The sequence below is a fragment of the Emydura macquarii genome, unplaced genomic scaffold (genome assembly GCF_026122565.2).
Source record: "Emydura macquarii macquarii isolate MOO-44397 ecotype Brisbane River unplaced genomic scaffold, CSIRO-AGI_Emac_v2 contig_3345, whole genome shotgun sequence".
Lineage (NCBI taxonomy): Eukaryota > Metazoa > Chordata > Testudines > Chelidae > Emydura > Emydura macquarii.
This window is the reverse complement of record NW_027133482.1, coordinates 5674158-5701824: the sequence shown is the minus strand read 5'-3', so window position 1 is coordinate 5701824 and position 27667 is coordinate 5674158. Positions and strand designations below refer to the sequence as shown.

General features: G+C 54.5%; 1 protein-coding gene across 3 annotated transcripts in view; it reads left to right on the top strand.

Moving 5' to 3' along the window:
• Positions 1-27667, top strand: part of DYSF (dysferlin) — a 273511-nt gene that overhangs the window by 125618 nt on the left and 120226 nt on the right. For all 3 annotated transcript variants that reach the window (XM_067533631.1, XM_067533629.1, XM_067533632.1), the window contains 7 exons: positions 1857-2012; positions 6616-6747; positions 7280-7446; positions 9184-9298; positions 10138-10243; positions 10855-10997; positions 13519-13692. In XM_067533631.1, the coding sequence (XP_067389732.1) occupies positions 1857-2012; positions 6616-6747; positions 7280-7446; positions 9184-9298; positions 10138-10243; positions 10855-10997; positions 13519-13692 (993 nt within the window). The remainder of the gene's footprint in view (positions 1-1856; positions 2013-6615; positions 6748-7279; positions 7447-9183; positions 9299-10137; positions 10244-10854; positions 10998-13518; positions 13693-27667) is intronic.

Genomic DNA, 27667 nt, shown 5'->3' with positions numbered 1-27667 from the left:
GACCTGAACCGGGGAGGAGCTCCTGGAGGGCTGGGTGGGAGAAATGCGGCCTTCCAAACGAATCCTCGCGGGGTTCCTCGGACGTCAGGGGCCCGATCCTGTGCCCTGACACTGGGGGAGCTTCTGGCGAAGCAGCGAGGCCGCGCAGCGCTGCGGATAGACCGTGGGCTGTTCTGCGGCTCTTTCATTCGCTGGCTGTATCGCGTTTGCGTCCTCAGTCACAGTCTCTCTGTCTGCATTCGTTCTTCGGCCTGTCCTTATCCCCTCCTCTCCGCTCCCTCCCCCCCTCACTTCTGAGCGGAACCTGCACCCGCTAACGTCCGAGTCCGAGCCACAATTTCAAGTGCCTGGTGTTTGGGGGGGTTTGAAATTTCACCCCGACCCCTGAGCTTCACACTGTCTAGCCTTGTCCTCCAGGCTGGGGCTCCCCAGGGATCGAGGGGAATTGCCGGGTGGCTGACGGGGAGTATCGGGGTAACAGGATTTCTGCCCCACTGAGGCAGGACTGGCCGTGGGACGGATGCTCTTTCTGTCTTGATGCGAATTGCCGAGCCAATGAAAGGTGCCGAAATGGCATCCCCGCGGGACGCCCCCTGCGAGCGGGCTGGTTGCGATGGGAGGGCGTACGCAGCAGTCCCACCGCAACGGCCGCCTAACCTCGGACGGAGGAGGGCTGTCTGCAGGTCCGTGGCACTGGAGCCCAGCACGCTTGGCAGGAGAGGCTGCCCTTGTTGGCCGGACTAAACCCGGGAGGGTAAACGGCTTCCTCTCCTTTAGCGGCAGACCCCGCGGAGCTGAGATGCAGCCCATCACGGGATGCACTGGACTTGCCGTGGTAGCTTTTCTCTCTGCACAGCCCGTGGCCTTCAGAGCTGTTCTCCTCGGCACTGGCCACCAGGTCAGGAGGAGGAAGCTGCGTGGGAGGGCGTGTGGGTGTCTCCGGGGCATTTGTCTGTTCACGCATCCGGGCGAAGTTCCTCTGGGAGGCGTCCTCTGACTCCTTGGACTGCTGCTGTGGGCAGCAGGTGCTATCTGGGGTCCTCGGCTTGGTGTCCCCTTCTGGATCCCTTGTTTGGACCCTGGGACCTGCACCCCGCGACTGTGTTAAATTCCGGGGGTCTGTGTCCTCCTCCGACGAGACCAGCCCTTTTGTGGGTATTGCGAGCTCCACCCAGCATTTAAACAGGCTGGCACCTGATGCTTTTGTGGGGGTGGGGAGAGGGGTTTTTGGAGAGTAGGGGGCCGTCCTCCCTCCTTCCTGCTGAGGGCAGGTCGCCCGGCCCCTTTCATGGGCAGTGAAATTCACACAGAGGAAAATACCCCAACACGCCAGCAGCTGATTCTAATGCTCTGCACCTGCCTGGGCTGGGTGGGGAGGCAGGAGTGGGCCTAGCTGCCTAGTGGTGAGGCAGGGTGCTCGAGTGGGTAGGGCCCTGGGTTCAGTCTTAGCTTCTGTTCCTGACTCTGACCTGCTGCGCGATCTTGGACAGGTCCCATCCCGGTTCGGTGCCTCAGTTTCCCCTCCCGCTCTGTGTCCGCCTGGTCTGTTTCGATGGTAAGCTCTCTGGGGCGAGGACTGTCTGACTCTGTTTATATCATGCCTTGCGTGGTGGGGCCCGATCTCCACTGAGGCCCTGCAGCGTTACTGTAATGCAATAATGATGGGTCTTTCCTATCTCTGCTTTCCGCGACCCTGCCAGCTGTCTCAGAGCCGCCAGCTCTGCGGTGGGGCCTGCTGAGACTCCACCGCTCCCCCTCCGCCCTCCCTCGGCGTCTCACTTTTCAGCCTAGGTTTCTGTTGAATCATGGTATTGATTTGGGGGCGGGGGAATAGATGCGATTTCTCTGTTTTCCAGCCCCAGAACAGCCTGCCAGACATCGTGATCTGGATGCTGCGCGGAGACAAGCGTGTGGCTTACGCCCGGGTGCCAGCCCATGAAGTCCTTTTCTCCAGGACCGGCGCCAGCTGCTGTGGCAAGAACTGTGGGAAACTTCAGACAATATTTTTGAAAGTAGGTTGGGGTTGTTTTTTATTTTTCTGAACGTATTTTTGTTTTTAATATCATTTTTTTTCCCCCTTAAAAATAACCAACAAAACCCAGCAGGGATATCTGTAAACAGGGAAAAAAATTAACCCAGCAGCGCTTGTAAAAATAGCGAATGTTCGGGGGTTGGATTCTGCTCCCAGTTGGGGTTGCAAGGTCAGGGGGAGAGAAGTGTGCTCTGGTGCTTCTCTTTGCTCCCCAACTGCGCCTAGGACCCCTCCTCCTGCTCCTGGTGAAGTTCGCCCCCCAGCAGATACTGCATCAGTTGGGTACACTTGACAGTATGGTCCCAGGGCGAGGGCAGCCGCCTGGGAGTCAACAGATCTGGATCTAGTCCTGGCTTGCTTGGGTAAGTTGTTTCACCCCTCTGTGTCTCAGTTTCCCCATCTGTAAATGGGGTGCATGGTACTTGGCCTCTGGTGGTGGAAAGAAGTATACTAAGTATCATTCGTTTTCAGGAGGAGGTGGATTCCACATGCGCTCCCCAAGGGGCGTAGAGGTGTTAGTGCCGGCACAGCCCCGTCCCCCCTTCACTGGGGAGCTGCCCCTGCTCACACTCTCAAGGGGAAGCTGTCTCCTGGTGCTGTGCCCCTCCACCCCAGCCACAGGGCTCACGTCCGCAGCAAGCGTGCAAGCATTACCGCGAGCTGGCTGCCATTAGCAATAGAACCTGCTTTCACGCTCCCAGCGGGTCGCAGGAGCTGTCCTGGAGAACCCACTCCAGGATGCCCATGGGCACTGATTTGTGTCTGTGCCCAGCACCCGAGTGGCCGCTGCCTCCCTCTTTCCCCGCAAAACCTTTTTCCCCTGCGGTAGAGTCAGCCACAGTTACTTTGGGTGGTACTGCGACTCCTACTGGACATGGAGAGCCAGACGTAGTTTGACGTCACTTGCTGGTTTGAACCAGGGTCCAGGGTGGGTTCTCTGTCACTTGAAGTCTTTAAATCATGGTCTGAGGACGTCAGGGGCTCAGCCAGAGGCTATGGGTCTGTTACAGGAGCGGGTGGGCGAGTGGGAGGCCTGCGACGTGCAGCAGGTCGGACTAGTTGATCACGATGGTCCCTTCTGGCTTTAAAGTCTACGGAGGTGATCAAACAGCTAGGCCAAAGAACAGTCATTCTCCAGCTGACCATCTGTCTTCCCCGTCGCTGTGGCATCCCACAATGCCGCTGGGATACAGGGAAATACAATTCTTCCCCTCCGACAGAAGAGCTGGGGCACAGAGAGGTTAAGTAACTTTCCCTAGGTCACAGCTGGAGTCTGTGGCAGAGGCAGGAATTGAACCTGTCTTTCCTTCCTCCTGCGGTATGTCTACTCCGCAATAAACCCAGCCCCATGGCGGAGCCCCCTCAGAGCCCAGCTCAGCTGACTTGGGCTTGCGGGGCTCGCACTGTCAGGCTAAAACTAGCCGTGTGATTGTTTGGGTCCAGGTTCTGAAACCTGCGGAGGGGGCTGGGTCTCAGGACCTGGACTCCAGCCCATGGGTCTGGGCTGCTATTTTGAGCCCCGTGAGCCTGAGTCAGGAGACCTGGGCTCTGAGACTCGCTGCCGTGGGTTTTTTTTTTTTTTTTTTTTTTTTTTTTGCAGTGTAGACATACCCAGGGGCCCATCCTCACTTGACCAGTGTTTCGTTCACAAATGGTCCTGGGTTACTTCTGTTCAAGGTTAACCTACTGGTTCAGCGTGGGTTAGGTCCCTCTGTAGCTGCTGGCTCACATAAGGGATAAAAGCCTACTACTGCTTCCAGTTAGCTGTTCTTATCGCTCTAGTGCTAGAAGCCTGTGCTTTTTAGCACAGAAGATTCTGGGTCTGATCTCCTCTACTGGCCAGTATTTTGGATTGTTTCACCACCCCTTTGCATTCAGCAGGGTTTCCCAGCTGTAAACGAGGACAGAATTTGGCTGCGGGGGGTTTTAAATTCCTGACCCCCAGCTACCCAAATGAACTGAAGGCAGGACCTCTGGCCAGGCTCATAGACAGCTTCTCATCTCTCGAATGAAACGTCTTCTTTCCAGTCCTCCGCATTTGGGAGCTGCAGAAATCACTGCTGAGCGGGCTCTAAAAAACCAGCTGGCAGGAAAGGAAGAACCAAAATATATTGTTTGTTCTCAACTTCAGCTATGGGTGGAAAACTAGCATCACTTTAAAAAAAAAAAAAAAAAAAGGGCAAGAGAGAGAGAGCGAAGAAACCGAATGAGACATTTCACTGTTTGTTTTTCTATTTTTGTTCAAGTATCTTGGCCACTTTCAGTGTCTTACTCTTGAAGGTCGTCTAACCAGTAAATAAACAGCACCAACCGCTCTGCAGAGAGTCGCGTCCTCTCCCCTGCTCCGTGCTGGGTGAAAATATGTCAGTAGCCCACACGACTGCTGTCTTGTGGTTTAACTGCAAGCCAGGACACCTGGGTTCTGTTCCTGGCTTGTTGCGGGACCTTGGGTGAGTCAGTTACTGTGCTTTGCCTCAGTTTCCCCTCTCTGTCTAGCTCACAGAGGCGTTATGAGGAATGATGTGGAACAGCTAGATCTGGTCGGGAGTTTTTCAAAATGGGGTTTTGCTGGAAAAAATCTCGATTGACCAAAGGTTTTTTGCAGGAAAGGGTCAGAGAAAGCGAGAGAGAGCACTTTGCACTCCAGTACAGTCGTAGTCTGGTGGGTAGGGCACACGTGTGATACCTCGTTTCAAGTCCCTGCTTTGCCTGATTCACAGCGAGGACCTTGGTACGGGCTGTTCTGCAGTGGGTGTGTCTCTCTCAGGCTTTTCACCAGAACACTCAAAAGGTCTTGGTTTCATCCTGGTGCAAAACAAGCAAGATTTTGAAATCCCCCAAAATTTTCGTGGGATAGGAAAACCGTTTCCCACCGGTCTAGAGTGACAACTCCTCCCCTCGCAAAGCGCTATTCTTCATCAGGGTTTGACCCCTTGATCACTAGCACAGGCCTCCACCACTCTTGCTAATGGGGGAACTCCACTATCTGGCTGCAGTAGTAGGCTGTCACCCTCTAGCAGCAGGGCACACAGGTGTAGTTGGCCAGTGTGTTACAGTTAGTGCTTGTGAAGCGGTTTGATTCTGACAGATGCTATGCAGGTGCTGAGTGGTGATGTTGTGCATCTCCATGGCTATATAAAGAGCACAGAGCAGATCCAGTTACCCCTGAGAGCGGCCAACCTATGCAGTTAATTATACAGCTTAGCAGCTTTTTAAAGCGAAGGGACCAGGTTCTGCTCTCATTTACTTAGCTGTCACTCTGGAGGTGTCACTGAGCCCAGTGGGGGCCACTCTGGATTTACGCCAGCATCACTGGACAGAGTCTGATCTCAGCACATGAGCCTGGGCTGCCTCGTTAGCCAAGGCAGTGTTAGCTGGTCCAGCACGGTGGGGTGCTTCTGGCCCCCTTGTGTCCTTCAGTCCCCTTCGCAGGTTGGGGATGTTGCACGGGGCACCACGCCCATTGGCGGAGGCTCATGGCCTCCTCAGGCAGCTGTGCCGGCGTGTCAGACTCGCACTTTGGCTGGTGCAGCCTGGGCCTGCTGCTTCTCATTCATGTGGGCGTGCTCTGAGCGGGTATGGAACCAGGGCTGCTCCAGAGCCCTGCTGGCTGGTAGGCTGGTATTTGGCACAGACCTGATCCAGGGCATGCAGGCGGGAGCAGGGGGCACAGGTGGGGCACTGGGACCCATCCCATATGCTCATTATGCAAGTGGGCGCTGGTGCAAAATCATCCTGTCACTCAGCGTTTGCTGCATTGCCACTGGCTCTTGGACTCCCCTTCGTTCACCCAGCATGGTCGCCCTTCAGTTGCCCAGTCTCACTCTCCCCCACCCCTTTCCCTGCCTCAGTTTCCCTTTCCATGCCCCCTTCACCTGTAGACTGTAAGCTCTTTGGGGCGCAGGCCTGCGGCTCCCCACCCGTGTATGCAGCCCCCTGCCCTGTGTGGACAGGACCCTAACTAAAGGACCGAGGGAGCGCCAGCCTCTGTTCCAAGAGCAGGCTGTCTCTGCTGTCTGGAGAGCAGGGACCTGGTTGTGCCCGCAAGGCCTGGCAGAGACCGGGACGTGGGCAGTGGTGTCCAGTGGTTAGAGCGGGAATCGATAGCCAGCAACAGGTGCCCAAGTCGGGAATCAGAGCCGAGGCTCAGGACTGGGTTACCCGGGGTGAGGCAGGGGCAGGAGCTATCGCAGCCGGGGGCGACTGCTTTGAGCAGCCACTGAGCTGCTGCCGCTGGGCTTAAGAGCCGGTTTGTTGCCTCTTCCGAATGATCAGGTGGCGGAGCCAATCAGGCAACCGACTATTCGCCAGCTGTGCTCGTTAAGCTGCCTGGAGACTGGATCTGCCACAGGCCCTGTGTGTCAGGGGCAGCGAGGGGTTCTTTTGTTCCGGAGCAGGTTCTAGGTGTGCCAAGGCAGGGTAGCCACTCTAGGGCACATGGTACGCTCCTTTCCATGTCATTGGGCACCCAGGAGTGGTTAGGGCTCTGCTTCCACCTTCCCTCCTCCTTACTGGACAGGCATTAGTCCTCCACTGGCAATCGCTGCCCTGCGGATATTCATTGGGTTCCCTTTCTTTGGCAGTACCCACAGGAAGAGGCAATGGGCCCCAAGATCCCAGCCCAGGTCCGGGTTCAGCTCTGGTTTGGGCTGGCCGTGGATGAGAAGGAGTTTAACAAGTACGCGGAAGGGAAGCTCTCCGTCTTTGCAGAAACCGTGAGTTCACACTGAGTTTCGGATCCTCGAGTGCTCCCCCTTCTTCCCTTTAAGGGCCTCTCCAGGGGTGCTGATGTGACGGGTAAGAGAAGGTAGTGAATTCAGGGCTCTGCTGCCAGCTGGAGGGTCTGCTGGAGCAGTTGTTTGTGGAAGGAAGGACAGCCCTGGTTCAGCCGTAAGCAGGGGCATTCCAAGCAGACCCTGAGCTGGGGGACTGGAGCAGGGGGTTGGGATCGGACCACAGGGCCCTTCACCTCTGGGTCACTGACTCAGATCTAGCTCGTACCAACAGCCATTGGAGATCATGGCCGTGCTCTTTGGTGGTCTTCATGGAGTAGGGTTCTCAGGCCACTCCTTTGAGGGTATCCCTCAAACTGCCTCTGTGATGGAGTGCTCCATTGCAGAAGGCACTTTCCTGTGTACTGAATTGACTCCAAATTAGCTGGTCTCTGAGGGTCTCTTCCCATGATCTTGCTGTGTGCGTCAACCCAACTGTTATTCTGAAAGTGTCTCTCTGGTTTTGCTGTCTAAGTATGAGAACCAGACCAAACTGGCGCTGGTTGGGAACTGGGGGACGACTGGCTTGACCTACCCCAAATACAGCGATGTGACCGGCAAGATCAAACTGCCCAAGGACAGCTTCCGTCCCTCCGTTGGCTGGACGTGGGCCGGCGACTGGTTCATCAGCCCGGAGAAGACGTGAGTAGATCGCTCAATGTTATCTCACGGTGTCCAGTTCTGGTGCCCACAACTCAAGAAGGATGTTGGTGAACTAAAGAGGATTCAGAGATGAGCCATGAGAATGATTAAAGGGTTAGAAAACCTGTCTTATAGCAGCAGACTCGAGGCATTCAACATGCTTAACTTAACAAAGAGAAGTTATGGGCTGACTTTTATCACTCTTTATAAGTACTTGCATGGGGAACAGATATTTGATAATGGGTTTGTCAGTCTAACAGACCGAGGTCTAACGAGATCCAGTGTCTGCAAGATGAAGCGAGACAAATTCAGAAATAAGGTGCATATTTTAACAGTGAAGGTAATTGACCATTGGAACGTTGGAACCGTTTACCAATTTACCTATTCTCCATCACTGAGGATTTTTAAATCCAGATGGGACGTTTAGCTAAACGCTCTGCTCTAGGAATTATTTGGGGCAGTTCTCTGGCCTGTGTTACACAGAAGGTCAGACCAGATGTTCCCAATTGTCGCTTCTGGCCTTGGAATCTAAGAACCTGCCCCTCAGCAAGGGGGCCGGGAGCTCCCTGTTTAAATAGCATTTGTCAATTGCAAGATGTTTCATCTAAAGGCCCATATGTAGCGACCCGATAGCAAACCATCTGGGATGTGAGTCCAGGGCCCAGCTCTTCCCCTGACAGCTGCTGAGAACTCTGTGCCCTTCCTAAACTATTACATGAAAATGATTTGTATTGCAGTAGCATCCAGCGGACCCCAGGCATCGGCCAGGCCCCTGTTGTGCTACAAACATAGACAAAAAAGATGGTCTCTGCTGCAAAGAGCTTGCAATCTAACAAGCGGCTGGCCCCCAGTGCAGAGCCTAAGTAACAGAATTTGGGTGTGGGACCTACCTGTGGGGATTGGAGGGGCTGGACCTGGAGGCAGGCGGTGGGGAATTTCGGCAGCCGAAGAGCTGCAAGAGAGCCACGGGCTGGCTTTGTGGCCACTGGATCCGCTCACTGCACACATCCACAGGCCTGGTACTGCCACCCACTGCTTTGTCCATCCCCCTGGTCTGCAGTTGGATAGCTCCAGAGGATAAGCAGTGGCCTTTGATCCTGACCCACCTAGCCCGTGTCTTGAGGTCAGACTGGATGATCACAGTGGTCCCTTCTGGCCTTGGAATCTGTGAATCTATGAACTCCACCTATACTCTCAGAGACAGAGCCACTGAAATGCTCAGCTGTGCATTGCACCGGGCTGGGAGATCCCTCTGCACCGCCTTTCCATCTCCCAGGCCCCCCAGACAATGGAACCAAGATCCGTGGAGTTTCAGGCCTCCCATAGCTCTTGAACTGCCAGGAGACAGTGGACCTGTATAAGGAGATATCATTTCACTCAGCACAGAAATGCAGCCGTCTCTGGGCTGGAACAGGGCAGCTGTGGAATGGTACACTGCAACACACATTTGCACCAGAAGCGAGGCCAGCTGGAATAGTGGTCCCTGGCTAAAGCAGCAGTGGGGATCCTGCAGTTCAGGCTCATGTCTGCTTTGGAAGAGCCTATAACTGGAGTAGTTCACAATCCAGCCGTATTTTCTAGGCACCTGCTCATCAGCCGCCATGAGCGTTTTCCATTCTGTGGGTAACAGGTTAGGATCTAGGAGGCAGCAGTGGGCTGAAAGGATGAGTGTTCGGGGAGATAACGTGCAGAAGGTCTCAGTCACTTTTCTTTCCCTCCCATGCTCACTGGCTGCAGGTTGCTTTACGACACTGATGCTGGTCACATGAGCTTTGTAGAGGAAGTGTTTGAGAATCAGGCCCGGCTTCCTGGTGGTCAGTGGATCCACATGACCGAGACCTACACGGATGTGGTGAGAGCTTCCCCCACTGAAGATTGCTGTATTCCGTTAAATGGCAACCCCTGATCGGCCTGGCTCACTCTATTCCCAGCTCTGCCACTGGCCAGCTGGCTGACCTTAGGGGAAGCCACGTTCCTGCTCTGTGCCTCAGTTTCCCCATCTGGAATGATGATACTGGCCTCCTTTGTAGAGTGGTTCACGCTCTGTTGGTGAAAAGCGCTGGGTATTATCAGTATCGTTATTTATTAATAGTGTCAGTCAAACCATGTCCACATTAATGGAGTGAAATAGTAGCCTGTGTCCTAGATTTTGGAGTCACCTACAAATGAGTCGGCTTTCCTGTCTCAGATGTCAGGAATTTGTTTGCTCAGAGGGATCAGCAAAAAAGTTTAGACTCAATGAAAGCATTTCACAAAGGGGCCAATGGTCATTGGCTGCAGGTCATCCACTGAGCAGCCGATCCCCTCGCGAATTCTCAGGGAATCCATTCTGCCCGGTATGGCCAAGTGCTGTCAGTTTGGGGAGGGCCCTCTGCAAGCAAATCCCTGCTGGACTCTCAGCACAACCCAAACAATGGAGCTACTGCAGCATCTCCATCTTTCGATCCTATGTGGAAAGCATCAGAACGGAGCCTGGGGCTACACAGGTGCTTTGGGCTCCAGAGAGCTTACAGGCTAACAGCAGAACTGATACAAGACAGAACATACGTCCTGTCTTCCACTCTCAGGCTTGGTCCGAGGGGACCTGACCCTGAGAAGTGCTGGGCCCAGCCCTGCCCATCTGGGAAGTCAGCGTGGAGGAGCCAGGCCTAGGCCGAGTGTTGCTCAATCAAAGCTCCCTGTGTCTTCCAGAACGGGGAGAAAGTGCTTCCGAAGGAGGAGATCGAGTGTCCTCCAGGATGGAAGTGGGAAGATGTGGAATGGGACACGGATCTCAACCGAGCTGTTGATGAGAGAGGTATGTCAGCACCTTGCTTCTATTTCACTCCCTCCCCATCACACTCTACTCTGCCCACCGTGGCAGGGAGGAGCCCTGCACCCAGCTTCCCCACTCCCTGTCCCCCTTTGTCCTGAGAGCGACAAAACATTCCCTTGCTCTCTACGTGGGTCTACTCCGGTGCCCCACAGCAGTCCTTCCGTTGCCTTCCGTGGGAGCTGACCCGTCCGTGGCCGTGTCTGTGCTGGGAGTTCTCACCCCCACTGGTCTAGCACGAGGATCGCTCCATCGACGTGGGCCGTGAGGGAGGCGCTAGTGCTGGCAGGGCAAAGGCGTTTTTATCACTCTGTTCATGCTAGACCAACGACGGAGAAAGGGCCCTGAGCTAAAGGGGCAGCTCTGTCATCTGGCAGCAGTAGTAGGCTGCTATTCTCTGGGTGGACCAGCCACTCGAGGGGGAAGCGACACACACTTTAAAAGCCTGTTGCAGGCAGGTTCTGGAAAATGAACTTTGTTATTTAAGAAAACCTCCACTGAGGTTGATTTAGAAAGTGCCTGCAATGACTTAGCGCTGAGTTGCAAAGGTAGCTGCTCCAGCCCCGTGTTTACCCTGGTATCTCCTTTACTCCGAGGTTGGGAATACGGGATCACTATCCCACCAGACCGCAAGCCCAAGGCCTGGGTGCCGGCAGAGAAGATGTACCACACTAGCCGGCGCCGGCGGTGGGTGCGGCTCCGCCGGAGGGACCTTAAACAGATGGAGGCTCTGAAAAAGGTATGGCAATCCCAGAGGAGGGAGCCCTGCCCCTCGAGGCTGCGGCTTCAAACCCGTCACAGGTCGGGAGTGGCTGAGCGTCATGGCTCAATTCCCAGCGGGGAAGGGAACCCCAGCGGGGAACACAGGGGAACCTTTGCCGGCAGGCGCGGAAGAGAAGCCACGGGCTGACTGAGGCATGGAGGGCGACCTCACCTCTGATTCCCGGCAGGTGAGGGCAGGGAGTGAGCGTAGGCGATGTGGAGGAGCACAGGACCTCGTTCAGTGCTGGCCCCTTCCACCAGCACCCGATTCCTTCTCACGCCTGGGACCTCCCTGCCCGTCATGCCAGCCCCAGTGTTCCTGGCTTGGGTGAAATGTACACAGCAGGCTATTCGGTCAGAGTGAGCTCCACCCCCGGGCAGAGGGGCCAGCACAAGGACTTAGACGTCACTGGAGCCCCGACTGGGCAATGACTTATTTAGCCTGCAGGTTCCTGGCCAGAGATCGGCCCCACTGACCATGCGGGGCCCAGGCAGTTCTGCCCAGGGCTGGGTTTCCGCCTCCCCAACTAATTTTGTGAAACGCTCCCTGAATCCCGCTCTGTCTTCACTCCCCGCTAGGTGTCGCCCTTGGCCTAGGGATGCAGTTTAAAGGTCTGTGGTGTGACCTCGGGAGTTTGTTACGGTCAAATTCCCACAGGATTTTTCTCTTTCCCAAGAAAATGCAGGGAGACCCCACTGCCAAACCACTTCACGGTGGGCGCTCGGGCCCCCGTGGCTTTCTAGAGGCCGCGATGGGATGCTCCACATGGCACCACAGCCTTTGAAATCCTTACAAGTCAGGGCACCGAAGTGATGCCAGCCAGAACCTGCCTTTCTAGTCTTGTTTGATGAAGAGAACGCAGCACTGGTGAAAGGTCCCAGCTCTGTCCCACGCCTCCTGGGGGATCTTCGGCAAGGCTCTCTGTCCCTCCTGTTCCCCCTCTGTCAAATGGGACAGGAATCCTGCCTTTGTCTGTTTAGATTGTAAGCTCTGTGGGGCAGGGACTGTCTCTTGCCATGTGTTTGTACAGCTCCCAGAACAATGGGGCGCTGATCTCAGCTGGGTTGTCCCATCACACCGGCACACACGAGTAATAATACCACAGTGGATGCCGATGTCTTCTCTTTATCCACGAGCCAGGCAGAAGCCAAGCAGAGCTTCCCTCCACCCGCACCTTAGCTGTAATCCCAGGTCCAGTCGATCCTCCAAAGATCTCTGTCTCGCTGGGCAGGGGACTGAAGTGCCTGACTTATCTTACAGGCCCAGCCTCCAGATCCCATGACCAGTTCTGTCCTGCTTTTTATTTCAGGGCAAACCCAGTGCAGAGGGTGCGGGGAGAAAGTATAGACAGTGTTTGCCAGCCAGTAAACCCCTCAGGAGCTCCCTGCTCACCAGCGTACATAGGGCAGGAGGGGAGGAAACGTTCTGTCAAGATTTTAAGTATCAGATGCAGGCAGAGAAACTCAGGGAGTGCTGGCAGCGAAGAGAGAACCCCCTAGGAAGCTGACCTGCCGCTTTTTCCCTTGACAGCAGCGAGGTCTGTCGTCACAGTGCCTCAGCCTACAACTACCCCGGCTCTCTCAGGCTTCACGGCTTTGGGCTAGTCCAGACCAGGGAAGGGAGACCGCCAAGGAAAACAGGGTGCTGCGCCTGCGGGTGACTCAGCAGGCGGCGCCCTTCCCCTGGAGTCACAGCTGTGCGGGTGCTGTGTGTCGGATGAGGCCGGTCTGCAGCAGGATTCGGGGGCTTAGCTGACTTTGGCAGCCTGGCTGGGTTAGAATGGGGGACACTTACTTTCTGCCTCGCTCAGTTCCCCTGCAGTGTTGAGTGCAGGGGGTCTTCTTTATCTCTTCCCCACTGCTCCTACGAGTGGTGTTACTGTTGGTATTTATTATTTGTCTTGTGGTTACGCTAGGTGCTGTACGCACACATAATGAACAGGTGGCTCTTGCCATACAGAGCTTACAGGCTAAGACCCAACTTCCCAAAGGTATTTAGGCACCTAGCTGCTATTTAAATCCAAGTGAGTTAGGCTCCTAAATACCTCTGAGGATCTGGGCCTAACTAAACTAGTTCCACCGCAGAGGTGGCTGCACATTAGTAGTGAGTGAGTGATCCCTATTTGGGGGTGCAAAGGATCTGGTAGTGGAGGAAAGGCTGCACTCTGGATGGCTTTGCAGTGCCGTAGGTTAGATTAATTTGGGGGTGTGTGTCTCAGTCCAGTTCCTGATTGATGCCAAAGCAACTGGACCAACGGGGTACCCATTCTTCCTACCAGTGATAATGGGTCTGGGGGTGGGGCGGCTCAGTGACAGTTTGGGGGAAGCTTGCCCTGTCCTGGGCCTGCTCTGTGGACACTTAGAGGCCATCGCTTTCCAGAGGTCAGTCCAGTTCCTAGCATCAGCGTTAACCAGAAGGGGGCTAGGAAATGGCTCTGCCCCCCGCAGAGACTCCTTCCTTGCAGCGCTGTGATTCCCCTACCCTCTGCCCCACACAGCACAAGCAGGAGGAGTTGGAAGGCGAGGGCTGGGAATACGCCTCTCTCTTTGGCTGGAGGTTCCACCTGTCCTACCGCAAGACAGACACCTTCCGCCGCCGTCGCTGGAGACGCCGCATGGAGCCGCTGGAGCGCACCGGAGCAGCCGCCGTCTTCGCCCTGGAGGGCGCTTTGGTAGGTACCTGCTGCTTTTTGTTGCTGAGTCCTGGGGTATCTGACGGCTGTGGGTAGAAACGGGCTTGAGCCGGGAAATTCCGATCTGAATTATTTTGTAGAATAGATTGTGGGGCCAGACGGGACCATTCGGATCCTCCCGTCTGAGCCTCGGCGAAACACGGGCCAGGGAATTTCTCTCAGTGCTTCCTGCGTGGAGCCCGTAACTGAGCGAGAGCTGAGATTTCAGAAGAACATCTATAGACTCTAAGTGATGTAGAATCCACCCTGGCCTTCGGCGAGCTGTTCCTATGGTTAATCACTCTCCCCGGTAAAAAACATGTACCTTATTTCCAATATGAATATTTCAGCTTCCCAGCTGCGGGATCTTGGGCTGCCTGGGGCTGCTAGATTAAAGGCAGCTGCTAGGTGTAGGGTTGGCTCTGTCTCTACCACCCCAGCTCCAACTGGCTCCGCCAAGGTGCCACTCTCCTTTTGACTCCTCCTGGTGTCGCGGGAACACGTGCTTCTCGGTTCATGGCTGCGATGCTGCGATAGGCCCGACGAACAACCAAGCGGGTCAGATCCACCCTTGGTGTCTCTCCGTTGAGTTACACCAGAGGTGGCTTTAGCCCAGGGAGTCTGGCTTCCAGCTGCGGGGGGACTGTGTTGTTTGCTCAGCACACCTGTACGTAGGGGTGAAAAGGGGAGCTAAAGAACTCTCCCGCTGGGACAGAGGCAGTCCAGCTCCTATCACCTTGGCTTGGGAGCGGCTTTCCTAACAGAGCTGCAGCTTCAGGACTGGAAGGCTCCCAGTTCAAGTCCCAGCAGTGGATCTGGCCATCAGCCAGGGCAGGGATCCCACTCGACCAGTTGAACCTACCGTAGAATCTCGCCAAAATCAACAAGGAAACGCAGTGATTCTCCCGAATCCTGAAGTGTGGCTCCAACCTGCTTTGGTGCTCAGATCTTGGGGTGCGTCTCGGCCCCTATCATTAATGCAGGGGTCAGCCTGGACACTTGGATCCAAATCTGAACTGCCCCAGAGATGGGTGGCGGTGGTGGGGTGGGCCTAGTCTCTAATGCAGACAAAGGCCTATAGAAGAAGAGACTGGCTGTCCTCTAGTTAGGGGCTCTGGCCTGCGAACCCACAGGCATTTTCTCTTTCTCCTGGTGGAAACCTTTTGGAAGAGGAGGGGCTTGTGTGCTCTGCTTAAACCCTCGCTTATGCCAGTTTGGGTGCCAGAGATACAGCAACTCAGCGGTCAGTCGCTCGCTTTTGGGACTGCTCCTTTGGTTTGATTTATCTCCATTTTCTTTCCTTGATTGGGAACAGCAAGAAACCACTGTAATATCGGAACCATCCCCCTGTGCTCAGAGCCACATCCCCCTGAAAAGAGCCGTCACAGTTTGCACAGTCTGTTTTGGAGAGCTGTGAGTCCCACCTCCAGGGCTCCAGCTTGCTAACAGCCTTGTTATCTGCTGGCGAGGCCTTTCGTTATTTGTTTTACTAATATGCTGGTTTTCTTAATACATTGAATTTCATAATCGTTTGGCTTTTCCACTAGCTAAATGGAAAACAACCACTGCAGCACAAAGCCTCTATTATAAGGTTCCCCCCCTTTGGATTTTAATTCTTCATGCTACATTTTGTCCTTCCTTTTGTCTGAGAGTTGAACTCAGTGGTAAGTTTTAAACAACTTACTACATGGAATTCAGTCATGTCAGGTTTTTGATATTCACGTTGACCCTGCAAGTGCTCCAGGTTTTTCCGTAGGCTAATCTTAACTCTTGCATGCCCTGAAGAGAAGCAAACTGTGAATGCAGGCTCCGGAGTCAGGACTTCTGGAGTCTGTTCCTTGGACCATTGCTCACTCTCTGCCACTTTGGGCCACTCCCTTAATCCCTCTGAGTATCAGTTTCTCCACCTGGAGAATAGGGATAGTGATACCTCACAGGGGAATTTGTGAGGATTACTTTGTTATCTGCTGTTGGACAAGTGCCATAAAGTGTTGCATTATTATTCCAGACAACGATGAGGGGTAAAACATTCATGCTGGTGCCCTAATTTCCTGGCTTGTATCCTGTTGTCAGCTGGGTTCACTAGGGGGTGCCAGAACCCCTGGCACTTGAGCAGCTCCAATTCCATCCCGTAGAGAGCAGAGGTGTCACAAACGCACACGTGCAGCAAAGCAGGGGGGCGTGTGGCCGTGCCATCATGCTCTGCCACTAACTTGCTTTGTGACACTGGCCAGGTCCTTTTCCCTCTCTGTGCCTCAGTCTCCCCTCCAGCACAATGGGGCTGTCGATCCGGACATCCCTTTCTTCTTGTTTTGGGCAGGGTTTCCTTAGCGATTGACCCAAGCTGCAGAATTTGGGTCCAGTTTAGGTTTGGTGGGCAGGGGCAGGGTGCCACATTTTTGGTTGAGCTTCAGCCCATTTTCAAGTAGGGCTGGTGGGGAAACGGCTTCCCCATCCTGGGAGATCATTCCTGATTTCCAAACCTTTTCCCATCCACAACTTGGGAGTCGAACCTGGGGGTCTGTATCTGTTAGCGCCTCCTTGCAACAGCACCAGCCTTGCTTCATCCCGCACTATTCTGCATTCGCCGAGTCCTTGTCATGGAGTGACCCCCTCCGGGCCGGGTCCTCAGTGGTCTCGGTCCCCTTTGGGATAAGGGGGAAGCAGAAGATCTGTGGTTTCAGGAGGGCGAATCAGCCCTAGTTCTCATGGGTGTAGCAGCTCCTTCTCTGGCAAGGGGAGCCCCAAACTCCCTCTCCATTGGCTTCGAGCTGAAGGTCCTTGTTTGGGACATCCAGAACCAGCCCTCCCCTGTCCTTAACTGTTCGCTGAGCTACTTCCTACCTCTGTTGTCTTCCCCAGCTTCTCCCTCCTTGGTGGATTGGTTTGTCTGGCAGCTTCTCCCCAGTCTGCTGGAAGGATCCTCCTTTGCAATCCTCCCACTTCTGGTAGCTGCCCCGCTCTCCGGCGCTGCAGCCCCTTTATCCCCCACAGGAGCTGGGGGTCTGCCAGCCGGCCCTCACGGAGCGGGCGGCTAGTTGCTTCGTGAACCCTTTGGCCAGCAAGGGGTAAACAGACCCCGTAACAGGGAGGAAAAATCCAAGTCTTGAGAACGTTTGGGATCCGAGAAACGAACAAACACAACCGGTTTGGGTTGGCTGAACGGCTTGGTTTGATCATTTCTTCTTGCTTTCACCTCCTGCCACGGTCACTGAGTGTTGGAAGTGTGTGTGCGCACCAGTGTTACTGTGCCTGTAGTGGTACCTGTGCTGCAGTTGGAGTGTGTGTGTGTGTGTGTGTGTGCGCTGGGTGTGCGTGCGCTGCCATTGTAATTGTGCATTGGAATGTGTGTGCGCGTGTGTGTGTGCAGCCATTGTAACTACTCTGTGTGTGTGCACCACTGTAACTGTGAGTTGGAGGAGTGCACATGCCATTGTATCTGTGAGGTGGGATGTGTGCGCACACTCCATTCTAACTGTGAGTGCAGTGTGTGTGTGTGTGTGTGTGTGTGTGTGTAAATGCATGTATGCACATCATTGTAACTGTGAGTTGGGGTGTGTGTGTGTGCGTGCACGAGCACCATTGTAATTGTGAGTTGGGGTGTGTGTGTGTGCGTGCACACACACCATTGTAACTGTGAGTTGGGGTGCGTGTGCGTGCACGCGCACCATTGTATCTTCGCTTTGCTGCCCCCTAATCGACCTTTTCCCGTTTCCCCTTCCCCCGGCGGGGGCGGAGTTTGCAGACTCTGGACATGAGGACGTTGGCAGCGTTTCTCTCCGTCTGATTCCAATCACCAGCAACCCTCCCTGCCTGAGCGCTGCGGTTTTACAAGGGCTTGACCGGCCGCACTAACGTCCTGACTTCAGATTCATTTGCCTGCAGATCCAATGGGCCTGCCTACATGCCTGCTGCTGCGCTGGGCGCGGGGGAATCAATAGAGCTGGCTGCTCTGTGTCCTAGAGACAACCACCAACCACTGCCGGTGCTGCTCAGCCCACATCAAGCAGGCCCGGCTTTTCCAAAGCACCCCCTGCCCTTGAATGGCTCAGTAATTAGGTGCCCAGCTGGAGGCAGGTGGGGTCTGAGTCTCCAAGCTAGCGAGCCCCTGCAGCTCCCATTGACCGCACTTAGAACGGTGGGTGGTCGGAACGTCTTAAAATTCGGCCTCAGGTGAGAACCTCCTCCCATGACTCCTGCATCAAGGCCTCCCTTCTGGCTGAGCCAGAGCATTTCTCTAGGAAAGACATCCAGTCTTGACTGACAGACTCAAAGAGCTGGACGATTGTCACGTCCCTACGTAAGCCGTTCCAGGGTTGCCCCCTAGACTCCATCCTGATCTAAGCAGCATAGGTCCTCCGGAGCTCCTGTTTGCAGCAGGGGAGACGACTCCTTCTCTTCAAGCACCAGCTCCTTTTCTTGCTGGGCGGGTTATGCATGTTTGTGCTGGGACACACCTGATGGTGAGAAGACCTGAGCTGTTCTGCGTATGCTGCGAAGAGCCCAGCAGGTGAATTGCACCCCAGCTATGCGTCTGGCTGACAGACAGGTCTAATAGCGTAAAGCAAACCCTCAGAGCCTTTGGGCTCAGCTCTCTGCATTCCCATCTGCAGTAGGTCATTCTGGTTTGCCTTTATGCCCTCATAGTTTGGGGTTAGTGGCCACATTTTCTGTGGTTACTTGGTTCTTTTGCAGATTGCTTTATAAACGATCTTGCCATACTTTATGGTTTTGCAGATTCATGCCTTTTCCAGCACTCCTCACTCACTGGGTCTCATTCCTGAGCGACTGATATGTTTTCCAGGATGCTCTGTGCCACAGAATTACCTTGTATTTATGTAGTGTCTTCCCTCCAGAAAGCTCAGAGCCCCTGGGTGCTTTAGGTGTCATTCCCCTGCCACTCAAATGCAGCTATCTCTGGGGAAGAATACAGATGATGTTATGCTAAGAGGATGCAGTATCCCCATCATGAAGCAGGGATGCAGTATTTTGCCTCCGACAGCAAATAGCTAACTGCAGGCAACTGTACTCAAGGGAGATCAGATTTTGGACCAAAATCAACCAGACAGAATTCCTGCTGTAGCTTTTCTGTGCCAGCATGAGGAGACAAGTCTGCACATGTTTGAAGGCAGTAGACCGCAGGTAGAAAGAGGGATTTAGCATGATACAGTAAGGAATGAGTAAGAGTAATGGGGTAAAATTAAACGAAGAAAAAGAAAGCTTAGGGGGAATATCAGGAAGATTCTGAAGCCGCTGAGATGCTGTAGGCTGTGGAACAGTCTCCCCAAGAGAAATGGTGGAAGCTTCATTTTTTAAACCACCCTGGACAAGAACATTAGTAAATGCACAGTAAAAACCATCCGCCGTTGGCTGGGCTGGATGACTTTGTAGGTCTTTTCCATCTCTGGTTTCGGTGGTTTCTTAACCTAGTCAGAGGGGTCGCTGCTGTAAAATGAGAGGCAAAAATACAGTCGGAGGAGGAAGCCAGGAAGGGGAACTGAACTTAGTGCCTCTAAAGGGCAGCGCAGAGCCCTAGCCACTCGGATGATCCAAAGCCCTTGGGAGCCAATCGGCCCTGGCTGCTGGACCAGCAGTGGAGATGCGTCTGCTAACTTTGGTCTTACCCTGGCTGTCTGCCAGGGACGGAACTGGGCAGGCGCCTTGGTCATGGTGCCTCCTGCAGACGTTTCAGTCTGTTCCAACTAATTCCCGTTACCTGCTGCGTCCTTCGTGCCAGGCCTTCGGGCAATTCCGTGGTTGTGGCGTAGCTCACCCAAGACCGGCAAATTATGGAGCCTCATGTTGTGGCAGGGAAACCAGAGCCCAGCGAGCACTGAAGTGCAAAGTGGAGCGAAACAAGCCAGCGCCCGGCGCTAATTTACTGAACTCTTTAGAAGGGTTGTTTTCCAACAGGAAGATAATACCAAACATGACCAGAAAGAATTTGTCTTTGATACAAGAATGTGTGAATGATACTCTGGGGTTTCTGGGCCGCAGTCTTCCCTACTCTAGCTCACATGCCGACCAGCGGAGTCTCACTGTGCGTCACTTTGGCTTGTGACCACCATGTCTGCCTTGGTGAGCTGAATAATCATCAGCCTCACCATTAAAACCACATTAAACGCTGGGACTGGGACACTCAAAGGGGACTAACGGAGTTTGGTTCCCAGTGACTGCTGGAATTCAGTTGCAACTGGCAGCTGTCTCCCCTGCGGGAAATTCCAGCCCTCCGGGGTGCTGAGTGCCTGCTGTGAGCAGCTCGGTCCTGGGGCTGTTCCCCTCCGGATCACCGGTTCTAATCTCTGCCCACTTGATGATGCCCAAAAGCCAGAAGTAGCTATTGGGTGGCCTCACTCCATTTCCTAACGGCCACGCTTCTGCCTCCAAAACCCTCTGCTGCAGCTGGCAAGAACTGGCTGACTTAGCCCAAAGCACACCTGTTGAGTGGGCCACATAGCTGCCTTCTCCTGGCAGGGCATGTGGTTGAGCCGCAGTGGCTGGGGCAGTGAGGAAAACACACCCTGCACTGAGGCGAGAGGTCTCCAGGGCTGGCAAGCCGGCTTTCAGGAAGCCCGTTAATTGCACCGTCTGCAGAGGAGCTCAAGAAACAAGCTGCCTTCCCTCCATCTTGGCCAGCGAACGCATGTTTTGTGCTTTGACAAACCAGCCGTGCCGTTTCCTGCAGCTTCACGGCAGCTCCATCTCTGGGAGAAAAGGGGGAAAAGAATTCCCCTTCCATCCAGACACTGATGGTGTTAACAGGCAGCGGCGTGATGAGTGGACTAGCGTCTTAGCATGGAGCCCAGCTGAGCTGTGTCGGGGGAACAAGCCCTGTGAGTGATGATAGAGGGTCCGTCGGCTGGGCGGGTGACCTCCTTCCTACCGCTCCCGTCTGCTTCAGTTGTCCATAGGTTACCCGGCCAGCTGGAAGCGATGCTGCGCTCTCAGTTAATAGAGGGCTTGGGAGTTAATGGGAACTGTGCATTGAGCTCATTGGCCTTGGGCGTTGCTCTCTGCTTTGGGCAGTGATCCTATCCCTGACGTTCCAGCCAGACAAATGTCCCACTGAAGTCAGGAGGCAGGGAGCAAAGGCAGGGAGCAAAGGCAGGGAGGGGCTCCCACAGCTAATCCCTTCGTTGGGTGAGGGTGTGTGTGGGGGGCTCTGTCCCCATAGCCTGCCAATCCCATGAGTTCCAGGCAGATCTCAGGATGGAGCGGGGGGGGCGTCGGCAGGCCATCGACCGTGACTGATAGAAACCAAAAGAGACCAGGCTCGGGATTTTGATGTAGGCTCCTTCCCCAGCCAGCTGGGCCTGCACTCTGCTTGTCGGGGGTGCGGCTGGCTGCCTGAAGAGCCCGCGTTAGCACACTAGTCGAAGGGTGATGGGCGCGGCGCACAGGCGCCGTCAGACAGACCCCAGCCTGCAGCCCACAGGGCTCTGCTTTCTCCAGGGCAGCCGTGCAGCTGGGGCCCTGCCCGCCCTGGCTTTCGCCTCCTGCTCCAGCCGCTTAGCCCAGTGAAGCCGCCGCGTCGGGGAGGCCTCCTAGACCTGCAGAGCGCCTCTCCGGGGTTTGCCACGGCAACTCCGTCTCCCTCCGCCTCACGCCGAGCAGGGAAACATGCCTCATTACGCGAGAAGGCCGGGAGAGCCAGATTGCAGGCTCCCGAATGTGCTTTCCTTGGATCCTCTCTCGCTGTCTAAAAGACACACACGTTTCTGTGCACAGCCTCCCGTTTCACACCTACGCACCCCTCCAAACCGCTGCTGATGGCCATTCAGGAAACGCACAGGGTGCCCCACCAGACGAGCGCTGGGGCCAGCAACTCCGGCCACACACACAGCGCTGCTGGCCACAGCCGGGCCACGCGCTCCCGCCGGGGGGACTCCTTCGCCGCATGGTGCTGCCTGCAGGCAATTAGGCTGAGGGCGTGAGGGCTCCCGTTGGGACTGTCGCACGGCTAGGCTGCCTCTAACGCGGCCCCCCCCCACGCCGAGCACCGAGTCGTCCTCCCGCTGAGAGACCCGCCACTTTGCTTCCGCCCCAGAAAGGCTCTTTTCTCGCTGGCCTGGCGTGTTCTCTCAGCAGTTCTCAGGAGTCCTACCTATGGCCACCCATGTCTTGGGACGAGGTCCCTTTACTCCTCATTGCTCTGGAATCGGCCGTTCAGCCAAGGCCTTAGAAAAACACATTCGCTAAGCACCGGCTGAGCGAGCTTGAGAGGCAAAACTGAACTTCCTTTGGGCCGCTCTGTGCTGGCTGGGACAATCACTTCCGAGACATCCTGGCCCAGGTGTTACCCATTAGTCCAGGCCCTCCTGCCACAGCACAGCCTGTGTCACAGGACCAGGGCATGGGTGGTTGTGCCTAGTGCAAGTCAGGGAAAGAGTCGGAAGCCAGGAATCGGAGGCCAGAGCCGAAGTCCGAGGTCAGGAATTGGAGCCTGGTCAGAGCTGGGTTACCTGGCATGGGGCACGGCTGGATCCAAGGCAGGAGCAGGGCTGGGAACAAGCCATGTTAGCGCAGCCATGGGCAAATGTTTTGAGCAGCCGCTGAACTGCTGCCGGGCGTCAGCGCCGGCCTGCCGCCTCTTCCCACACAGCCGCTGATTCCTGACACCCGGCATAAGCCTGTTTCACCCACTTACATGCTGGATATGAACAAGTGGCCAAGGTCCCTTTTCACCGGCTGTGATGAGTTTGACAGGTCTCATGCCAGCTTCTATTGGACCAGGTGTCTGCCTATTAAAGCTGCCTTGCTCTGGTTGGCACTGGTTGGCAGCCTTGGCGGAGAAGGCCAAGGATGGGCTGGGGCACGGAGATGGGGCACACCTGTCGCTCTGAGGTGAGGCATCTTTGCCGGGCAGCGTGCTGGGAGCCCACTCTGGCCTGCCCCGGCCCCTTGGCCGGGCCTGCTCTGCACAGTGACGGGGACCTTCAGTCGCCAGCCCTGTCGGTCGCAGAATCTTTCACTTTCAGAAGAGCAGAGGAGAACTCCTTACCCATGAGATCGTAGAATAGGCCCCTCCAAGAGAAGGAGCTGGGAGACTGTGATGGAGTGGGTAGCTAAGCTGGCAGGGAAAGGGTTAACCCACTCCTCCTCCTCCTCCTCCTCCTCCTCACATCCCCCCCCCTGCTTTCAGGGCTTTCCCTGACCCCCTGACAAGGGGACAGCCAGCCATTGGCCCTTTGGTTCATTCTAAAGGGACGTGAAAGGTGCGCGGGGGGGCGTCTCAGTTCACGTTGTCAAACCCGGCGAGGCCCCCAAAGGCCAGGTGTTCTCTCGGTGAGAAGGCCCCGCAGAGGTGCAGGAAACTAGAGAAGTGTGCTGCTTGCCTGGAGCTAGGATTCGGGATGTGACGGAGAGACTGCCAAAACTTATCAAGTCCTCAGACCGCTACCCCTTCCTGCTTCTCCACGTGGGCACCAATGACACTGCCAAGAATGATCTTGAGCGGATCACTGCAGACTATGTGGCTCTGGGAAAAGAGATAAAGGAGTTTGAAGCGCAAGTGGTGTTCTCATCCATCCTCCCTGTTCAGGGAAAAGGCCCAGGTAGGGACCGTCGCATTGTGGAAGTAAATGCGTGGTTACGCAGGTGGTGTCGAAGAGAGGGCTTTGGATTCTTCGATCATGGGATGTTGTTTCAGGAAGAAGGACTACTAGGAAGAGACGGGATTCATCTAACGAAGACAGGGAAGAGTATCTTCGCAGACAGGCTAGCTAACCTAGTGAGGAGGGCTTTAAACTAGTTTTGACGGGGGACGGGGACCTAAGCCCGAAGGTTAGTGGGGAAGAGGGACACCACAAGGAAGCAGAAGGAGGAGGGGGCAGCAGGGGAGGCCTCCCGATTCATACTGTGAAAGTAGGCCAGTCGGCTACTTATCTCAAGTGCCTGTACACAAATGCAAGAAGCCTGGGAAACAAGCAAGAGGAACTGGAAGTCCTGGCACAGTCAAGAAACTACGACATGATTGGAATAACTGAGACTTGGTGGAATAACTCTCACGATTGGAGCGCTGTCATGGATGGGTATAAACTGTTCAGGAAGGACAGGCAGGGGCGAAAGGGGGAGGAGTTGCACTGTATGTAAGAGAGCACTATGACTGCTCTGAGCTCCAGTATGAAACTGGAGATAAGTCAGTTGAGTGTCTCTGGGTTAAGCTTAGAAGCAAGAACAATAAGCGTGATGTCGTGGTGGGTGTCTGTTACAGACCACCAGACCAGGAGGATGAGGTAGATGAGGCTTTCTTTACTCAACTGGGGAAAGTTTCCAGTTCACAGGGCCTGATTCTCATGGGAGACTTCAATCACCCTGACATCTGCTGGAAGAGCAATACAGCAGAGCACAAACAATCCAGGAAGTTTTTGGAGAGTGTCGCTGACAATTTCCTGGTGCAAGTGCTGGAGCAACCAACTAGGGGCCGTGCTTTTCTTGACCTGCTGCTCACAAACAGGGAAGATTTGGTAAGGGAAGTAGAAGTGGGTGGCAACCTAGGCAGCAGTGACCATGAGATGGTCGAGTTCAGGATCCTGATGAAAGGAAGAAAGGGGAACAGCAGGATACGGACCATGGACTTCAGAAAAGCGGACTTTGATTCCCTCAGGGAACTGATGGGCAGGATTCCCTGGGAGGCTAATATGAGGGGGAAAGGAACCCAAGAGAGCTGGCTGTATTTTAAAGAAACCTTATTGAGGGCACAAGAGCAAACCATCCCGATGTGCAGAAAGAATAGCAAATATGGTAGGCGTCCAGCTTGGCTTAACAAAGATGTCCTTGGCGAACTTAAACGCAAAAAAGAAGCTTACAAGAAGTGGAAGCTTGGTCAGATGACTAGGGAGGATTATATAAACACTGCTCGAACGTGCAGGAATGAAATGAGGAAGGCCAAAGCACAATTGGAGTTGCAGCTAGCAAGGGACGTGAAGGGGAACAAAAAGGGTTTCTACAGGCATGTTGCCAACAAGAGGAAGATTCGGGAAAGTGTAGGCCCCTTAAAGAAAGAGGGAGGTGACCTAGTGACGGAGGATGTGGAGAAAGCTGAGGTACTCAATGCCTTTTTTGCCTCTGTCTTCACAGACAAGATCAGCTCCCAGACTGCTGTACTGGGTGGCACAGAATGGGAAGGAGGCAAACATCCCGCAGTGCTGAAGGAACAGGTTCAAGACTATTTAGAAGGATTGGACATTCACAAGTCCATGGGGCCGGATGCAATGCACCCGAGGGTGCTGAGGGAGTTGGCTGAGGTGATTTCAGAGCCATTGGCTATTATCTTTGAAAGCTCGTGGCAACAGGGGGAGGTCCCTGACGACTGGAAAAAAGCAAATATAGTGCCCATCTTCAAAAAAGGGAGAAAAGAGGATCCGGGGAACTACAGACCGGTCAGCCTCACCTCAATCCCTGGAAAGATCATGGAGCAGGTCCTTAAGGAATCCATTTTAAGGCACTTGGAAGAGAGGAAGGTGATCAGGAACAGTCAACACGGATTCACCAAGGGAAAGTCATGCCTGACCAACCTGATTGCTTTCTATGATGAGGTGACTGGTTCTGTGGATGTGGGGAAGGCGGTGGATGTGATATACCTTGACTTTAGCAAAGCTTTTGATACGGTTTCTCACAGTATTCTTATCAGCAAGTTAAAGAAGTATGGGTTGGATGAATGGACTATAAAATGGATAGTGAACTGGCTAGAGCATAGGGCTCAACGAGTAGTGATCAATGGCTCCATGTCTAGCTGGCAACCGGTCACAAGCGGAGTTCCCCAGGGGTCGGTCCTGGGGCCGGTTTTGTTCAACATCTTTATTAATGATCTGGAGGATGGGGTAGATTGCACCCTCAGCAAGTTTGCGGACGACACTAAGCTGGGGGGAGTGGTAGATACCCTGCAAGGTAGGGATAGGATACAGAGTGACCTAAACAAACTGGAGTATTGGGCCAAAAGAAATCTAATGAGGTTCAACAAAGAAAAGTGCAGAGTCCTCCACTTAGGAAGAAAGAATCCCATGCACAGCTATAGACTGGGGACCGACGAGCTGGGCAGCAGCTCTGCAGAAAAGGACCTGGGGGTAACAGTGGATAAAAAGCTGGATATGAGTCAGCAGTGTGCCCTGGTTGTCAAGAAGGCCAATGGCATATTGGGCTGCATTAGGAGGGGCATTGCTAGCAGGTCACGGGAAGTGATTATTCCCCTCTATTCGGCATTGGTGAGGCCGCATTTAGAATATTGTGTCCAGTTTTGGGCCCCCCAATACAAAAAGGATGTGGACAAGTTGGAGAGAGTCCAGCGGAGGGCAACAAAAATGATTAGGGGGCTGGAGCACAGGACTTATGAGGAGAGGCTGAGGGAACTGGGCTTGTTTAGTCTGCAAAAGAGAAGAGTGAGGGGGGATTTGATAGCGGCCTTTAACTACCTGAAAGGGGGTTCTAGGGAGGATGGGGCTAGGCTGTTCTCGGTGGTGGCAGATGACAGAACAAGGAGCAACGGTCTCAAGTTGCAGGGAGGGAGGTCTAGGTTGGACATTAGGAAAAAGTTTTTTACTAGGAGGGTGGTGAAGCACTGGAATGGGTTACCTAGGGAGGTGGTGGAATCTCCATCTTTAGAGGTTTTTAAGCTGCGGCTTGACAAAGCCCTGGTTGGGATGATATAGCAGAGGTTAGTCCTGCTTTGAGCAGGGGGTTGGACTAGATGACCTCCTGAGGTCCCTTTCAACTCTAATATTCTATGATTCTATGATTCTATGCCACGATCATGCGAAGGTTTTTACTCCTCACACTTTGTAAGGCAGAGAGGGTGGTAACAAGCCCCGGCCCCCAGACTCAGCTGCCCCCCAGCTGGAAATCAGAACCCAGCCCCGGATCGGAGTGTGGCGTGATCACGGGTCGAACCAAAGCTCCAGCTCTGAGCACCACCGAACGGGGGCATGTTCAGAGTCTGGCGTTTGTGGCTCCAGCCCGCCATGCCCAGGAGCATGTATTTAAGTCCAAGTGTCACCCACTGGGAGTGTTAAAGGCCCTTCTCTGTGCACATTCACAGAGGATCTGAGGATGTTACAGCCCCCCTTTTCTCCTCCTTCCCCCACAATCTGCCTCTCCAGCTCAAGATATGCCAGCTGAGGCGTTTAGCCTAGGAGATGCCTGGTTCGATCCCTGGGGTGGTGGCGAAGAGGGCAGCCACCCCATAAGCTGCTTCTGCTAAGAGAAAACTTGTCCTGAGTGGCTGAGGCCCACAGCTGGCCACCTGGGCTGATCGCCAGTGCGTTATACAAGTCGTGTGCACGACATGCAAATAATAGTGCCCAAAGTCTGCGCGGGGCGTTCCCCACTCGAGTCCTCAAACCCCCACGTACAAACCAGGCCTTTCCTTTTGCTTTTCTGAAGGAAAAGTTCTCGAGCGAAGTGGAACCGGCAAAATTCCCTGCATTTAACGCTCCATGCTATTGGCTTAGGCTTGTTGTCTGCAGGGATGATGGACAATCAGGAGGGCTATGGCCTGTTTGCCTCTTTACTCCTGTTTCTATGCATCCTCCATGCCCAGCCCTTAAAGCAAATTCAGAGAGGATGACAGGCAGTCAGGAGCACTTACCTCAGCAGCCGGCAGTTGCCCAGTAAAGATCATTTCCCACTAACCGTCCTCCCATTGCAGTTAATGGTCCAGCTCCCCTTGATTTTCAGGGAAGCAGGTTTGGTATGTTGAGATTTTGGACACCCCACAGATGGGTGGTGGCCCGACGTGGGCCCTGAATTGCCTACCTGTTTGTGGTTTCCTCGGTAAGCTCCAGCGATGGGTCCTAGAAGTCAGAGATGGAAAGGGCCGACTGGCTCACTCCAGTCCTTCCCTCCCCAGCCAATGCAGGATTGATCCCTACAGGGCATTCTCTGGAACCACCGGAGTTATACAGGCCTGAAGCAATGGGGCTTCCACCAAAGTGTTTTGAGTTTTATTACTTTACATTATGGATCAAGGTCAGTGCGTGTG